Source organism: Apus apus, chromosome 8, assembly GCF_020740795.1.
Source record: "Apus apus isolate bApuApu2 chromosome 8, bApuApu2.pri.cur, whole genome shotgun sequence".
Taxonomy (NCBI): Eukaryota; Metazoa; Chordata; class Aves; order Apodiformes; family Apodidae; genus Apus; species Apus apus.
In genome coordinates this window covers 15,556,361-15,574,970 of record NC_067289.1, presented here as the reverse complement: position 1 = coordinate 15,574,970, position 18,610 = coordinate 15,556,361, and the positions used below count along the sequence as shown (strand labels likewise).

Sequence of the window (18,610 nt, the reverse complement as noted above, 5' to 3'; positions counted from 1 at the left end):
TATTTGTTTGAAAAGGCCAATAAACACAGACCGTGGTGTGAGAGAACATAGTATCTTTGCTGGATTATTTAATTATTCTTTGGGACATATTATTTGTATATACTTCTATGAGCGATTCTGTTTCGAACTCTGCCTTCCTACTTGCATCTCAGCTCTCACTTCCCTTCCCTTCCTTCCTATCCTCAGCAACCGCATCACTGCACCCATAGAGCCTTGAAGGAGAAGTGCAGCATCCCAAGACTGGGGACACCACAATTATTCCCAAACTGTTTTGAGTGAGACAAAGTCTCAGATCCTAACTGCTCAATTGCCTCCGGCGGGGCTCTCCTGTGAGGGGTGGCTGAGGTTGTCCTAAACACCTTCCATGACTCTGTATGAATTACTTCCAACCCTGATTGCTGGGTAAGGACATCTGACCTACACGGGATATCTCTGTGTTCTAGAACTCAAATAAATGGCACAGGAAATTTGCAAAGGTATACCTTCTACCCTCTTCCATCGCCTCTGCATCACAGGCATCACCAGGAAAATGTCTTTCCATGATCTAAGAAACCATTTTTCTCTGAGATCTCATGTTCACTTTGAATCTATCTGCCACATAACATTTTCAAGCACAAGCTCAACCAGGCAGAGTTTTTCTCTATTATGTATTTGTATGTAGCATTAGGGAACTTTTCAGAAACAGAGATCTTAGGGCTTGTCTTCACTTGGAGCCCTTACTAGCAGCTTCTGATAAACTTTTGTTGAAGTAAGGTAAGAGTAAAATGTCCACACATCAGTTTCTTGAGCCATAATTTCTGTTTTTTTAAATAAGCACAGTATCTTAATCCATATTCATCCTCAAACAGAAAAAAAAAAAAAAAGGTGATTTTCCCATTTAAGAGATGATATTGCACTCTTTGTAATCACTTAGTCTGTAGCTACTACTTTTTTATTTAAAATATCAACTAGCTCAGCATCAGCATGTTAGCAAGAACGTGAGGATTGATACTGCTCTACTGGCAAATGCATAAAAAGTGAAATCCTTTTGCAAGTATAATTGGCTCCATTGAGGGAATTGGTTTAAGCTGTACAAGCAAAAACTACTCTTTAAATGGTAACAATTGTGCTGCCACCAGGCAGCTTTACAAGGAATCCTACCACAAAATCCTTTCATGTGGAGGCAAGGCTTTAGGCACAGGTTTATCCCATCTAACTGAGCAGCTGAGGATGACTGTATAGCTGGGTTAGATGATAGCTGAATGGTTTCATCTGGGGCTTAGACTCCTTACAGCATTCATTGGCTAACAGCAGCAGTGAACTGATATCAGTGCAGTCTTGAGAGCCAGCTTCAAGACTTTCTAGATCTTTTCATGTGGGCCAGTGCCAGAGTGCCTTCCAGTGGTGCTGGATCTTTGCCAGCAGTGGCACAAATTGCTCTTCTGTTGACTGAGTTGTTGTGTACCCCTTGCCCACTATGCAGCACAGGTGAGTGGGAGGATCTTCTCTGCAGCTGAGACTAGGAGCTTGCTTTGACTCATGTCCCTTCCCTTTGGTGACAGGCCGCTGTGCCCGCTGTGGGGAGAATGTTGTTGGGGAAGGCACCGGGTGCACAGCCATGGACCAGGTCTTCCACGTGGAGTGCTTCACCTGCATGAAGTGCAACAACAAGCTGAGGGGACAGCCTTTCTACGCTGTGGAGAAGAAAGCCTACTGTGAATCCTGCTATATTGTAAGTACTGCTTCTTGTTTGCACCCTGATTTTAATGCATAGGCGTTGGAAACATTGACTTCTTTCATTGCTGTACAGTTGCCTTACAGTTGAAACATGGCACCCTGCATGCCAGTTTTTCCATGGTCTTCAGAACAACTCTGATCTTTTTTTGCCTTCTGGGTGAATTTCCTATCGTGATCTAACCTATCTCTGAAATGAAGTAGCCGAAGCAGAGGAATGAGGTGCTTTTGTGATCATTTTAGATTGTAAGGAGCTGAGTATGCAGTGATTTTTGAAGAGGTAGCGTTGCCCTCAGAAGCTTTTTGTGTTGAAAAACCTCATACTAAAATGGTTATAGACTGTGGTGTCTACTAAGATTATAGAGGTGAGATGCAAGATATCACTAAAACTTCTAAAATTAACACCTTTGTATTGCTTGATGGAAGTCCTTCTAATGAACCAAGGGTCTTTGGATTGCATATCTTTTGAAGCTTATCTTACCCTAAAATTTCATTTCATGCCTCCAACGAGCTTTTAGAAGAAGCAATTAACAGTTGCTCTGAGGAGCTGCACCTTTTAAGAGGCTCCCATAAGAGCTAGTTGGAACCAGTTGCACAGTTGCAAATGAAAGAAACATCACATAACTGCCTGAAGCCTCACCTTGCTGTGATTGTAGCATACAGTATGTAGGGATAATCCTTGTAATTTAGAATAAGAACAGCACGAAGCCATTCTTAAAGCATTGATAGGTCTTTCTCTAAAGCTCCTATTCAGATTTCTTTTCATAAGCTCTGGACCTGAGGCCTTTCCAGAAGTGGATTTGCACTTCTGAAAGTAAAAACTAATGCTTTTCTTGACATTTCTGGCATTCCAATAATAATTAACACAATAATATATATTTCTGAAAATGCCAGCAATATCGAATTGTTCCTTCTGTTTCTGCAGAGACTTTGGGGTGGCGTTATTGCTGTAATATTGAATAGAAAAAGGAAAGATTCTGTCTTATTTATGATGGCAGTGATATAGACTTTGTTAATTGGCTTTTAAAAACTGAATTATATTCTGATGCAATATGTGCTTTTCAAACCATTTCCATTTTTCTTTGCACTAAAATTATTGCACTGTAAAAAATGTAAGGTTAATTTTGTGTTGAGTTTGACCATGTGCAAAGCACTGCAGACTTTAGAAAGGTGCATTCATAATGTAATTGGAGCAACTTTATGTAACTGAAATTAAACATTTCATTGACTACAGGCTGAAACTGACTTCATCTTCTTGCAGATTGATACATTCTTTTCCTCTTTTTAAAATCAAGCATGTATTCTTCATCACTCATCTGCTTTAGTTTGGGAAAAAAAAAATCTGCATTAGCTACTGTAGTAATGGTTTAAGATTATTTAATCCCATTACTTATACACTTCATCAGCCCGAGTGAATTGTTGGCATGGGTTCAGTAAACTTCCTACATTGGGAGATAAAAGGATAAAAAAGGAAAGGGAAAAAGGATTCTGCTCCTCATCTTCTTTCAAATTTATCTTCTCTCTATTTAAAGGATAAAGGAATGATAATTGCCTGGCTGCATCTGCATGTATAAGTTCAGTGGTATGGCTTTGCAGCTCTGAGTGCAGAGGAAAGAGTTAACGTTTAATAGCTTTTTTTATGTAACCAGAAGGGGCCTTTAAATGTTTATCCATGCAGTCCACAAAAACCTGGTTATGGACTTAACCCAAAATGCGTCTGGATCCATCTGCTGCTGCACATGCAAGGGAAAGGACGGCAAAGCTGATGGGGCTACGTATGTGTAGCTGGACAGCTGTTACCATCAGTGGGAAATGGAAAGCAGGAATCTGGCAGTCTGGTGCAGCAAAGAAAACAAACAAACAAAAAACTCCAAAAAACAACCCAAGCACACATTCTGCTCTTAAATGCAGAAGAAACAAGTGTCGGGACTCTAAGTCTTGATACCATTCAGAAAGCTCAGGACTGTTCTGTGCTGAAAGCCAGATCTACAAGGGATCCAGGCACCTGCCATGCTATTGGTCTTAGGCTTGAGGAATTTGTGTCATAGAGCTTGTGTCTCATTGATTTTTCAATGAAGTGATGTCTGCATTGGCTTCAGTAGGAAGATGAGTGCTTAAGTGCAGTGAGGGCCTGAGCTAGGCTTGCAAGTTGTTCTTGTAAATGGATTGGGTGCCCTTAAATTTCTGAGACACAAGCTGAATGTGTTTGCCTTTAGATTTGTCATGTGGTCATAGTGAAGTCAATGAGAGTTAATGACCTGTTTAAAATCTAGCCTGTGCATAAGGATTTTGCTGAACTGTGGCCTCTGATTTTTTATTTTTTTTTTTTTTAGCTTTGCCAGGTCCCATTATCAGAAAGTAACTCTAGCACTTGGAGCCCTAGTTCTGTAGGAAATCAATAGGACTGAAGAACCAGGACTCAGATTCCTGTAGATCTGAATTCCCATGAAAGGTGGAGCCTGTGTGACTAGCCCAAGATTGCACAGCTAATCCATGCCTGTGGCCAGCTGAGAAAACAGGATTATCAGCTGGTATAAATCTGAATGAAGCTTGTTTACTGGTCTGCCTAATTCACACTGATTTCTAGCACATATCCGCATTTCCCCAAGTCCAGAACTCTTGACATATTATGTAAGCCATTAGGCCAAGCTGTTTCATTTATATAAAGAAAATTAAATATAATATTTGCCTGATCATGATATATAAATTCATGAATTCCTTTTAATTTTTAATAATTCCCTAGTGTGACTTGTGGCCATCCATGCATAAAAACTATGGGCAAAAATAAAAATACACATTTTTCAACAGTTGGAATTGGCTAATCTTCTCAGTTTATTATGTGACTCTTCTTAGTTGTGGTGGAGTGGAGCCATAATTAAAATTACTGCAAAGAGCTGTATTTAATTACTTGTGAGTCAATACCAAGCCTAAATAGCCTGCAGAAGGGTTGTTTTTTGTTTCTGCTTTTATTTATCAGTGACCCAGTTAAGATTAAATTCCCCAAAAGTCTGAATTCTCATGTAAGGAGATGAATCACCTGTTTAAATATTTGTCCTAATGGGAGTTTGAGTACCAATGTTAATTTCTTTCACACAAAAATCCCCCCACAAAAAAGCCAGTCACTATCATTTCCTGTTGTATCTTATGAATGCAACGAGTTCTGTTGCCAATGTGTTTGCTGGTTTTGCTCTGCATCCAAGGATTCTTTCATTATTAATGTCACTTCTAAAAGAGTACCAGTCTTCTCCATTAAGACACTTCTGCTGAACCAAAATCAACTGTAAAAAATAGTGTTAATAGGAGGCAGATGTCTCATAGTCATTACGACAGTCAAGTAACATCTGAAATATCACGATAGGGTTTCCAGTGCAACCAGCATACTGCTGTACACATAACCAGTGCTGTGTCTGCAGTATGTTATCACTGTACTTTCCCCCTCCTTTTGTCAGATTACTGACAAAAAAAAAAATAAAAATAGTTGGTTTGCTTCCTCTAAGTAGTTGAAGCTCTGGGCTTGGGGCAGAAAAAAGGTTAAGAGTAATATCAGTGGAACCGTTGTTATAAAAGATTGAAGAGCAAGATGTCAGAGCAGTGCCAGCTGTCAGCTTTCCAAATACTGCTTTATCATAAGGACTGAACACAAGGTTAACCAGACACACCGGTCTGGCAAGAGCGATACTGTTGTTTTGTGAATGGGATGTTCTTTGATGTCCTGATGACTTTCTCTGGGACATGGAAATTTTCCTCCATTCTTTATCCCCTTTCCTGGCAGTCAGTGGTTGGCAGTTGGAGATTAACTCTCTGAGGCTGAGAGGTGCTGAGTGGCTGCAGTTAGTGCAGAAAGTAGCAAGATCTTGCAGATACTGCTGGACTCCGAGGGTTTCTTCTGTTGTGTCCCAAGTCGATGTGACCCATCACTGAGCCTTCAGGGAAGTACCATGGTGCAATGGGGAAGGGGTCAAGAAAGCAGAAATAACTAATCAAGCAAAGCAGAAATAGGCAGGGTTGGATGAAGGAGAGTTCATAGGAGTGGTGGACTAGAAAAGAGGAACAATGGAAGGAAAGAAATTGTCTCATGTCTTGCACCCTCTGGAGTGGGGGAAGATGGTGGGTGTGCTCTGCAGTGCCCAATGGAGATGAACAGATTGAGACTTCCTGTTTCTTCTGTGCTCTGCAAATATTGAGGACCTGACCTTAAACCCTACCCCACAAATAATTTCAAGGGTTTTGCAGCATCTTTCCATAGCATTAAAGCTGTGGAAGTGTTTGTGGGGGGAAGAATGGTGCATGGAAGTAATGCTGTGATCACTGCCATTCCCCAGCTTTAAATGCAGAATCATAGTGTTCTACTTTATAGCCCAATTATTTGTTTTGTGAGCAAAAATCCCCCATACCCTCAAGTTTTCTCTCTCTTATTAGCTTCTGACTTTCTGGCCTGTCAGAGGCTGTAGTTCAGTGGGAGAAGATAATTCAGACCAGAACACAAGAAAAATGCTGATGTTTCAGGAAATGGTATGACTAGAGCCACTGGTGCCACGGGGCAACCTAGGAAGGCCTAAATTTGCCAATTATTCTAAAATGTCAGTGTTAACTCAATTTGTGCTTATTGAAATCTCTGGTAAAACTGCCATCAGCTTCAGTGTGACTGGCATTGTAAACCTCACCTTGTATGCTCATGAGAGTGTGGTTATTTGAAAGCTGTACAAGAGCAGCTACCTCCAGCACATGCACTTTCAAGTGTAAGTTTGATCCCTGCAGTAAAATTATATCTATTTTTAAAAATAATTTTGCAATTTGTAAGCAGAGATTACAGCACTAATTTAGCAACCATATAACAATTTAAATTGGACCAGAAAAGAGAAACTATAATTTAAAGATATTTTTTTTATGATACAAGTTTTCTTCTTTTTAAAGTAAAAAGCCCTTTATTCTTGTTTTTGTCAAGCAACGTATTGAATTTGAGAGTAATTTATGGAAAGTGCTGCCAGCATGGTATTGCAAGTGCTCCACAATTTGAATTTAAACTGCTCAATAGGATCATTAAGACTATTATGCCTGCTTTCCAAAGGGTTTGAATTCCAAATGACAACTGGAACAAAAATATAAAATAAACTCAAGAGAAGTCACGCAGTCTTTACATGGTGGAACTTTTCTGCCCTCGAAATATTTCATTGAGATCAATGCTCTTCTTCAATCTCCTCGAAAAAAGCTGGTGCTGCTAGTTTTAGTTCGGTGCTCCTGCGTGAGTCATTGGCAGCAGGGAGCTGAACCTGTGACCTGTGGATCTAAAAGCATTAAGACTTGGCTGCTGTAGCAGAGAGATGCAGCTCAGCTGCACCAGGCAGCAGGCTCATACCCTGGATATTTCTTATCCTCAGTGGGAGAGGTCCACGAGCACAGCAGACACAAACCAGGTCGAGAGTCTTGGTTTACTCACAGGCATGTTTTAAATCTTACTCATTATTAGCTTTGATGATTTGGCTAGTCTATGCCCAATTCGTAATTTATTTTGGAAAAAAAATAATGGCAAGGGATGACCATCGTCCCTGGTAAGCTGATCATCATTTGTAAAACTGAAAAATGAACAAATCCCTCAAGAGTGTAACAGTCCTTTCTATTAATACCACCCAGCAACAGTTGGTATAAAAAAATACAGATGGAAGCTGGGGGAGGAGTGGTGGCCATAAGCTCAGTGCTACTTCTTCAAGTGGTAAATGGTCTTTTGCAATCAGGGCATAAAATGGAGGAGGGTGGGGTGCTATTGCATAAACTGCACCTGGAGCTTTCAGGAGTCTAAGTCTAGGAGGTACAAAAATGTGTTTGAGAGGGAATATGCCAATGAAGCAGCTTCTGTCAAAACTGGGATGGATGCTGAACTTAGCTGACCTGAAGCCTGCATCTGTTTTTTCAGTGGCCTACCAGCTGTGTTAAGGGTTGGGTCATGCTTTTTATTTTGTCACTAGACAGAAGGAAAAGATTCCTTTGTGAGGGGGCAGGTGTCAATAGCCTCCTTTCTAAACTGGAATTACAAAGAAAGGGGAGAAAGCATACCATGAGACTATGAGGTATGTCATTTAGGAGCTCCTCTGTGGAGACTCAGAGGATCATATCAAAGAGGACAGGGCCAATTCATCTCGCTGTCCAACAAGAACAGGATGAGAAGTCTATGAACCAAAGCTGCAAGAGGAAAAATTCCTAGTGCTCTTAGCAGACACGAGCATGTGAGCGTTGTCAAGAATTGCACTGGGCTCACCTTGGTCAAGGTTTCTTTGTGTGAAACCACATGCTTGTCTGCTGAAGGTGACTTAAAGAGGGTGAAAATTTTGTTTCTCAGTGCAGCAGGATGTGTTAGGCTAACTGGTCCAAATCTCTTGATGGCCTTAAAGGTGTAGTACACTCTATTTTCAACCTGTGGTTGCTGTTTGCATTCATGTTCTTGACTGTTGTGAATGGTTATGAGATCTGCACAGTGTTGCCTCTGCTTCAGTTTTTAGTGTAGCTGAAATAAGATGATATTGTGAAGGACTAGATGCTGCCATTCAGTGAATTTGTCACCTCACAAGGTCAATTGCACTGACCAACAGTATATTCCTAGGAAGAAAATAATCTCCCTTTCTGCAGGACCAGTGGGATTTTATGGCTTCTGGCTATACATCTGTTTATGGATCATGCTACAGTAGAGGGGATGGTGAAGTGATTTAACAATGACTTCAAGCTGTGTTTAAGATTCCCCTTTAGAAGGCAGTATTCATTTCTACTTTTCTTTCAATTGTACTTTGCCACATTTTCAGCAGACTTTGCTGCTTTCACCCTTTGCTACCTGGATAGCATCTGGAAATCCCACTGTAATAAACTCTCATTGTGGTGTCTCAGTGAATGGCAGGCAGTAGCCTCGGCCTCTGAAAAACTTCTGGCAAACAAGAGCAAGTGGGGAGGAAAGGTAGTAGCATTGCCTCCATATTGCAGGTAGAGAACTGACCCCAAGAGGATTAAATGCATTTTGTTTACAGCAAGGATCTCCATTTCAGGAAGCCTTCAAGGACAGGTGGGTCAAACATCTGTAAAAAACAATTAAGATCTAGTTGAGCCTTCTCTGGGCAAGCACAGACTCAGGGGTCCTTTGCAGCCCTGCCTCATTAATTTCTGATCTTGAGTGACCTACCCAGGGCCACAAACATGGCCAATAGCATGCAGCTCAGGTCTTCTGTGTCCCCATGTTCTGCCTAGTTGCAGCCTGGAAAGGTGAAGGAGCTACATTTCTGGCTCTCCTCGAACCACTGCTGTTTAGGGACTGATCTTTAATATGAACAAGCAGCTTCTGAGTGAGAGCTCTTGGAAAACCCAGGAGGGTGGGAGGTACCATGACAGCATTCCCTTCCATGATGTCTTACTTCTTGCTTGTAACCCCATATAGTTATTTGTCAGTTCAAACTGCTGAAGACAAGTGTTTTGGAAAACCAGTGATTTATTTGAAATAGGGCCTGTAATTTAGGTCTGTGTTTCTAACAGATCCATATATTCTGGAGTGTGATCTGTCTTTTCTAATGCAGTGATGTTGAAATGCTGCACAGCATCCAGAGGCGGGGGCACGGTTGGAGAAATAAATAATCAGAACTCACTGAAGTGAATACAGAGATAACATTTGTAGCAAACTCTTCTGATTATTTTGTGCTGCTGATCCTCTGCTAGCAGAGCTGCTGGTAAAGCACAGGCCTTGCAGCCAGGCTGTGACAACCTGCCAGTAGCAGAGCTGAATCTCCTGGGAGGAGTATGGATTTAGCAGGTATGAATTCCTCTTAACAGCCTTGCAGAGAACAGAAAGTCTTGTCTCACTCTCTGATTCCACTTGCCCTCTCACTTTGGTCTAGACAGTGATTTGCAAGCTAGAGTGCCAGGGAGGCGAGCAGGCTTTTGCAGCGTGCCACTTCAGCCGTCTCCTTGGTGAAGCCAGCTCCAAGGAATTTGCTCTGGCAAAAGCTCCGTCTGTGAGACGATCCTCCCTCTAGCGTCCTGCCTCCGTTTCTTCACTCCAGGACATCAGTCTGCCTGCCTGCAATGTTTGTTTGCAGTGGAGGAGAAACTGTTTAACTTGCCATAGCACACACAAACAAACCCCAATGGGTTTGGTAAATTTCTGGTTAGGAAAAACAAAATCATCCCGGTTTAGGGAAAATGCAACAAGCATGAATGATGGCAGGAGAAAAAGTTTATTGAGTCTTAAGAGTACGGTGAGTGTTTGTTGCTCATGGAGGGTCAAAGCAAATTGCAAGTATCTGGGTTTTTTTCAGCTGCATTGATTATAAGGCTGTAGGCCAAGTACAATATTGACAGTAGAGGTAAACCATCCACTGGGGTATTTTGGGCTGAAGGAAGACCAGATTATAGCTTAACTCTGGTGCTGTAGCATTTGTTGGTGACAAAAGATTATTGTGCACTGGTAGATAGCAGCTTTCACAGGAGCAGAGAGCATATTGGTTAATGTGGCCCGTGAGACCTGCGGTCCCTGTGCCTATGCCTGTCCCACTGAGAACCATCAGTATGAGTTGAGGCAGTAATGGAACCATGTGCATGGGCAAGCATGGAGCTGGTGGGGCATGGGGATGGTTTAAAATGAGTTATGAGATCTGCACCATGTTGCCTCTGCTTTAGAAGCATGACATGAGTTTTTCAGAGGCCCAGTTTTGTAACTCTCAAAGCAGACTTAGCACCCAGCTCTCTGAGGCAGTGCAGTAAGTGCAGGGAATCAGAAACTGGGCGCAGTCTTAATGCTACATGCCCATGTTTCCAAAGGCTTTTGTTGTTGTAAAAAATGGAGCTTCATGGAGTGTGGGGGGAACAAACCAAGAACCCTTGTAGCATCTTTGGTTTCAGGTACAAAGTAGGGATTTGGTAAGCTTCTTCAGGCACCGTAGGAATGTGCTCCTGCAGATGGTGGGGACTGGAAAAGATCTTTGTATTGTTTTGATTTTTATTGTCTTGCTGAAGTTGATCTGCTAACGTGATATTTAATGCTGCAGCTCACTGTGTTTACATCTTTGCTGTTTGACTCTCTAACACTACGTGGCCTTTTTTTGTTCTCAGATTCTCATGTTACCTAGCACTCTATGTAGGTATTTTTTCAAACTACTCTGAAAGTCTAAATAAATAATGTTTATGGTGCCCAAAACCTAAGTGCTACTGGCCAAACCTGGATTTTTCCCCTTGCTTGGGAAGGGAAATATAGCAAGAGGAGGAAAAAACCAACAGTGTTGAAATGTAAATTAACTTTCAGATCTTATCAGGGATTGAGATTTTAAGTATGAATATTCCATTAGCTTCTGACAATGTAGTTTTTTGTTTAAGAACATGTTTGAACCAATACACCATTTTGGCGTTCCACCAACAGAGGTATCTGTGCAAATGCAATCTGTGTTAAAGCCAGACAACGCTTTTAAAAATTTATTTAATATTTCCTACAGCAAGCCATCTGTGACTGGTCATATTTTAGGAAGCAAACAAACATCACAGCAATGTTCTCCACTCTATTTGAGTAACTTTTAGACTTTTAAAATTAAATATGCTGCCAAATATTTATGTTCTGTTGTGAAAAGAAAAATATTTGTTTGACATCCTAGACTCCCTGGCAATTTGCAGTCAGTTGCTCCTCTCAGGAGCTGTGCTTTTGTCGTGGGTAGTGTGGGGCAAAAGAAGGGTATGGGCATCCCTGAAGCTGTCTTCTGGCTTGATTCCCAGCAGCAAGTAGGAGCAGCTGTAGCCCACGATGGGACTTTGCAGGGACCCAGAAAGGTTGAGCCCTGGGTCCTTGCATGGAGGATGTGGTGGGGGACAAGGCTGGATTGGGGGCCAGGTAGTGCCCACTGGTGGGTTGGAGGGTGGTGGAACAGCCACTGTGGCACAGGTGACCACTGCAGCGCTCCTGCCAACATGGAAAAGGCTCAGGAATCCCTGGAAAAGCCAAACCACTTCACAAGATGTCTTCCAGTGCATCTGCCACAGTCGCTGCAGCCATCACCAAGGCAACCAAGTTGCCAGAAGGTAGTGGCAGGAAGGCAGAAGGAAAAATTAGTGACGGCCTAAATCATGGCTGGCAAATGCTGCTGAGCCTTAACTGCACTGATGGGGCCAAGCTCTGGTCTAAGCAATATATGCCCTGCTTTTAGTAATAATTTTCACAGAAGTCTTGTACTTTATCTTGTTCCACAGGTTTATGGCTTGTTTAAACTTAATCCCTGTAAGGCAGTGAAATGCAGTTGTAGAAGGGCTCAGAAGTTGGTGTGATCCTCTTGTTACACAAGGGTACTAACAACTAAAATATCTGAAACAGTCCTGAAATAGTTAATTCCATTTTGGAAAGGCTTAAATGTTCTGAAGAGTCCCTAGTGGTGTAGCACCAAATTTACTCAGTTGAAATGGTTCATATAATTTGCCTGTACTTACCACCTTGGGAGTATTGCAACCAGCAGAAGTCCAGGTGAATCACCAGAACGTAACCTGTCTACACATGTCTGTCACCTCTGGTATCAATGCCATTCATACACTGTGCATTTTCTTACTGATATGCTGAGAAGAGGGCCTTGCAACTCACAGGGGGAAAACAGTCCTGATTTGCTCCATTACCTCTGACAGGTTTACTTTCACTGTGGTGTGGCAATAAGATTAAAGTTTCATAGCAATATCACCTCCATCCAGACAAAAAAAAGCCCATAAAACCTCTCCTTTCTGCTGCTTAGATTTCAAACTCTTTTATAGAGCCTCTGCATCTGTTAATAAAATCCTTAATTCATTTTGAACCTTTTATTGTCACTTCGGATAAAAGTTTAATCAGATAGAATTATTGCCCTTCTAATATTCCCTTAACCTTTGCATTTTAGACTTAAACCATATCAGTTAAATTTTCAAATCACTTTTTTATAGACTTGAATGCCCTCATCTCTGTTTTAGAGGGTACTTTTGCACAGAAATGCTGTAGTCTGTCCTGAGGTCATGTGAAAACTTAAGAGGCTCTAATGTGAGCACTACTCACTTTCCGCTGAAGTGTCTTGCATGCCCTATTAATTACTTTAATGGTGACATGCTGGTTTAAGGGAGTTCTTTATTAATACCACTAAATCTTTTTTTATTGTTGTTTAAACACTTTTTCTTTCCTTTATGTAGATGTATTTAATCCTCTCTGTCTTTAAAATAAATGAGTGCATAACTCCACGTGAGGCATTTGACACTTCCATTTTGCATTCTCAGGAGGAGGCAGAGGAGCATTTTGCTCCCTTCCCTGCAGTATTTGCATCCCAGCAGAGAAGTGCACATCTGTACTTGTGTCTTGTGTCTGTAATCATGTGTTAGATTGTTGTGCTCAAAGCAATTTTTAGAATCTGTGTCTTTCCAGAAATAATATGCAGTGAACTTGCTTTTAGTCTTCCAGGATGTTGAGATTTTAGAGGTCAGTTTGGTTGTTTTTTGGTTTTGTTTTTTTGTTGAAAAGTGCAGCAATCCCAGTTCATAAGAGGACTTGCTTATCATAGAATCCTAGGGGTTGGAAGGGACCTCGAAAGATCATCTAGTCCAACCCTCCTGCCAGAGCAGGGTCACCTAGAGTACATCACACAGGAAGGCGTCCAGGCGGGTCTTGAATGTCTCCAGTGAAGAAGACTCCACAACCTCTCTGGGCAGCCTGTTCCAGTGCTCTGTCACTCTCACAGTAAAAAAAAAAATTTCTGATATTCACCTTAAACCTCCTATGCTCCAATTTGTATCCATTACTCCTTGTCCTATCACTGGTCATCACTGAAAAAAGCTTAACTCCATCTTCTTGACACTCACCCTCTACGTATTTGTAAACATTGATGAGGTCACCCCACAGTCTCCTTTTCTCCAAGCTAAAGAGACCCAGCTCCCTCAGCCTTTCCTCATAAGGGAGATGTTCCACTCCCTTAATCATCTTTGTGGCTTGAGCCCTTTCCTAGCAAGGAGGTCACATCAATTTGCTCTCCTTGGTCCAAACTCTTTTTAGTATTCTACTGGCTCGTTTTCACTTAAAAGATGTATAGCATTCACTACCCCAGTTTATTTATAGAGTAGCCCTTTTACTGAACTAGCTAGCTGGTAAAGCACTGACATCCGCACCTGCAGCTGAATTTAAGTCTATCATATCTTTACTTTTTAAGCTGATATGTTCTTCAAAATGTGTATTTTTATCCATATTAATGGTAGAATTTTTGGTCAGGGGATGGGAAACAATGTATGAGAAAACGTATCTTCAGGACTTAAAAAACAAACACTTTCAAAAGCACGTAAGTGACTGAGGAACTTGCTGCGTTTTGGTTTGCTAACCCAGTCTTGACAATGTAACTTAAACTCTATTACTAAGTGATCTTACTATTTAGTCACTTTTGAAGACTGAAGTCCAAAATGTTGCCTTTCTAATAGCTGTTGATGGTGATTTTGCCATGGGGTTCTCCCACATTTGAGACCTATAAATAAACTTCACTGGCCTTAGAGAAAATCACAATGGATTATTGAAAAACTAACTTTGAAGAAGTTTCAGCAACAGTGACTAGTCCTTTCTTTGGTGAGGGGACAGTAGTTTTGGACTGGAGGTTGTCTTTTGTTTTGTATGGGCAAAGTATAAAAACTTGTATGACACTGCCTCTCCCAGATGACTTCTGGCTCCTAAAAGCATCTGTTTCCAACTGGGTAATAGAGTTTCTGTGCACTCTTCCATGGCCAATGTGTACATGTACATACACACTGACTGGCACAAGAAAGATCTGGAAGCCTAAATTCAGTCTGAAATTACTTGGCATTTGCCTGGGAAAGGTATTCTTTCTTCCCATGGATTTTTCCTCAGGTTTATTATCACTGCAGTTTTAGCAGCACACTTAGCTATTGAGTGGGAAAAGCCTTTTGCTCACACTTGCTCTTTTAATTTTGGGAGCAGATATTATACTCATGCATTTATACAGTACTAAATGGTACCTTTTTCATTTTCAATTTTTTGCGAAACGGCAGCCTTTGCATTTTAGCTAATTAAATGGCAGGGCTAAGTGCTGTCTTGTGGGCCATGGGTGTAGAAATACTCTAGGCTAGACAAGGAACCTGATCCTGTAAATCCCCTTAGTCCAAGGTACGGGCCTGCTCCCACTCATCTTGATTTGAATGTTTTCTTTTATATTAATGGGATCTGAATCAGACTTCTGGTACCCAAGACAATGTGGTCAATGAAAGTGTAAGAGGCATAGACCCCATCTCATAAAGTGACCCTCTTGATTGTATGAGGAATCTATTCTGGCTACATTAACATAGTTTTCAATTTCTAGTTTTAAAACTTGAAAGTAAGTGAGGAGGATTCACATGAATTTTAGTGGAAATTCCCTAAAGTTAACTGAAAAGCTAAAAAAATTGGCTGTTCCTCCCCCCTACCCCTTTTAGCTTGTGTTTATTTCCCTTTTTCCCATGTGAATACCTTGTTTATTATTAAAATAAATAACCATATTTTAGAGCAGTATAAATAAATTGCAGAATGTGCTCCAATAGGGTGGATAAATATATTCCATCTGCTTGGGAGTGATTATTAAATAATTCACCAGTGGCAAACCCAGGAGTGGTTATCCATTTTCCCCTCATTCATGGGTAATTTTTCTACATCCCGTAGGAGCTCATTATGTTTTCTTTGTACATAATGTTTAATTTTTTATTTTTTTTTTTTAAATCTGGCACTAACCCCTCCATCTACAGATTCTTCAATTTTTCCAAAATATTTGTGTGTGTGTATGCATGTATGTGTTGGCAGAGGAAGATATTTGTTTCCTTTCTTCCCTTTTTTTTCTGTATATGTTGAGAGAAGGTGAGCATTGATGTATGAAGTGAGGGGAGAAGTTGAGAACCACATTTCCTTGTGGGCCAGCGAGTTTGCTCCTTCATGGATGGTGGGTGGGTTGCATCCCTGCTCTCTCACCCTTGTATGGGAATCAACGTGCCTTCAGGGCTGTGGCAACAGTCAAGGTTTAGCTTATGCTTCAACGTTTATAAACAAAGGGATAGGAAGCAAGGAGAGGGAGTAGGGCATGCATTTGAAGAGCCCTGTCTTCTTTTTCTCAGTGTTAGGAAGAATTTATTTATCTTCTATGGGACCAAGACTGAGCCACATAAGCCTGCTTATGGATAAGCAGCAAGCTGATTAAAGCTAGAGCCATATCTCATCTGTGAAAAAAAAATTGCCACAAGTATGTAGATTGGTGGACTTTGACTCCAACCTGGAGCTCAGCTCCTCCTGGTAGCTAGCAGACCCAAAGGCCTCCTGTGTGGGCTTTGAGCAGGGAGGGTGGCTGGGAGGAGGACTGGATGGGGCTGGCATGCACTGGGAGGCTCTACAGTCAGCAGTTCCAGGACTGGAACCCATTTTGGCAAGGTTCACATTCCCATTACTGTATCTGCATCACTGGGCAGGAGGGGAGGGACCACCATCCCATCCTGCAACCACCCGATGCCAGTGCCCAAGGTTCTGTGGTCAGAGCTGGACTGTACCCCAGGCTGGAGGCAGATGTTTGCAGTTAGAGGACAATCACAATCTTGGTGCTAAAATGTGTAATTAGCCACAGGAAATTCTTTCCTCAGCTGATGAAGACAGGAAGGTAAAAGTGTCTCTTAATGCTTTCACTGTTTTTCTAGGGAGTTGAGCAAATCTGGCTGCCCTCAGAGGGGGGAACAGCCATCCTATTCCCATGCAGGTAATGCTCTCTGCTGTTCTGTTGCTCAAGTCCAAGGATCTATGCTCTCAGCCAGAGAGGAGAAAAACCCTCTCTCTAAGAGGCAGAGAGCTGTTTGCTTTCTCTCTCCCTCTTCACATTCCCTGTAGGCATGTGCAGACTCCAGGTTTCAGAGGCAGCTGTGCTCTGTACTGAGCAGCAGCAAATAGCTTTTCCCTGAGACAAAGAGCAAACTCCAACAATTTGGTTTTGGCTATAATTTCCAAATGATTCTTGACCTGGAAACTCCTCCTTTTGTTACTCTGCTAATCCCTTCTCCTAACTGCAGAATAGTTGTTTTTTTGGGGGGAGGAAGTAGTCTGGGTTTGAATTAGCAGAGCCTTGAACATTTTGCTTGTTTGTGAAGAAAGGTTCTTCTTTCTTTTGCAAGACACTTCCGAAGCTCATATTCTGCATAGTACCATCATTGTCCAAACTGTGATCAGAATAACATTTTCTGTGAGTGGTTTCTGTGCAAAACATGAATTTTTGCTGAGCTCAGTCTGGGATTGAAGTGCTGCAACTACTGAGTCTTGTCCTAACTCTGGGCTCCATTCATCTCATTTCCTGCTCCAAATGATTGGCAATTTTCACTCCTGGAAATAATGCACCAGGATGGAAGAGCACAGAGAAGCTAATATCTAGGTGAAAGGACTGTGGTGAGTGATCAGATGGAATATGGAGTCCCAGAGCAAATGAACTGTGTCTTCAGCACTGTGTGCACTACAGTTGTACAAAACAGGAGGTTGGACCTTGCGGAGCAGATGCTGGGAGGATCAGCTGAGGTGTGCTCAGGAAACTGGGAAAAAAGAGCTGAGGACTGGGAGGGTGTCTGAAGGATATGGCTGGAGTTGGGGAGTACAAAATTGCTACTATGCTGGCCCTTCTGTGCCTGAGGTTCATTCTTATATTAGCAGTTCTCCAGCCATACAGCACAAGAGACACCTGTGTTCTGCTTGCAGACCAGGGCAACTGGCACTTCCATCAGGGATGCCTTTTAATTCTGTGTTCATTGATGTCCTTGATATATTAACCAGGACTGAGTGTTGTTGCTTGAAGGCAGCAGGGACAGCAAGCTCTGTTCTCTGGGCACCTGAGCTCAGGATGTAGATAGAAATAAATTATGTCCTTTTTACTTTGTACCCACACATTCTCCCTCTCCCTCTGGACCTTGCTGTCTTCAGGTCTCTGGCTCCTTCTTTTTGTATAAATTTTCTGTCTGTTATGATTTGTGCTTTTACCTTCTCTGTCAAGCACCTTCAGAGGGAGAGGAGAAGCAGTTGGGTCAAAGACAGGTTAAGTCCAAGGGCAGAGCTGGGAAGATGGCTGGGCTTCCCTGCAGCCTGTACCAGGCATACTTCCCATAACCCAAGCATCACTTTGTAGTGCTTCCCACCACAGGACACACACTCTTAGTACTGCCACAAAACCTGTCCCTGTCATGGGGTGTAGCATAAAAAAACTGTAGTTGCCAAATGTTTCTATTTTTACATAAAGCTATTTCACTGAGGTTGTTATCTGATTTTTCTCTGGTACTGAGAAGAGCAGTTGAATCAGACAAGAGACCTTGTGGGTGGAATACATTATGTCCAAAAATCAATCATAAGGTAAGGAAGGAATAGAATTGAGTTTATTTACAGTCCGTTGACTTTTATAGTTAGCACCATTTATTAGAGAAGATGAAGAAGAAGAAAATTAAGCAGAGGGCAGGGAAATGTTTCTTTGTGATATTTTTGTGCCTGGCAATGAAAAGAGATGTGTGTACGAGCTGACAATTTATCTTCTGCCCTGAAGAGAAATGACTTGTTCTCAAATGGGCATGAAATGAAATAGTGCAGAACACGATAGGAACTTTTCTGAGTAAATGGGTCAATTTCCTGTCATTCTCTCGATAATTGTATGTAGAGCACACTACGCTCCAAACACTGGCAAATGTGATTTATTTATTTTTTTTCCCTTCTGTTATTTTACCCCTCTTTAAATGAGTGGAAAACATATTCCAGTCCTGGCACTGTTATAATCAGCTTTTGCCAGTGGCTAATAGCAGTCCATTTTTGGTGAATGCTTATTACCTCCAAGCAGTCCAAGACACTACATAATAACCCAACACTGTGTAGATTGGTAGGACTAGGAACAAGATATAGTTATAGGGACTC

General features: G+C 41.7%; 1 protein-coding gene across 1 annotated transcript in view; it reads left to right on the top strand.

Moving 5' to 3' along the window:
• The window catches only part of LPP (LIM domain containing preferred translocation partner in lipoma), a 323,116-nt gene that overhangs the window by 277,256 nt on the left and 27,250 nt on the right, over window positions 1-18,610 (top strand). The window contains 1 exon segment of the mRNA XM_051626360.1: window positions 1,542-1,711. Within this exon segment, the coding sequence (XP_051482320.1) occupies window positions 1,542-1,711 (170 nt within the window).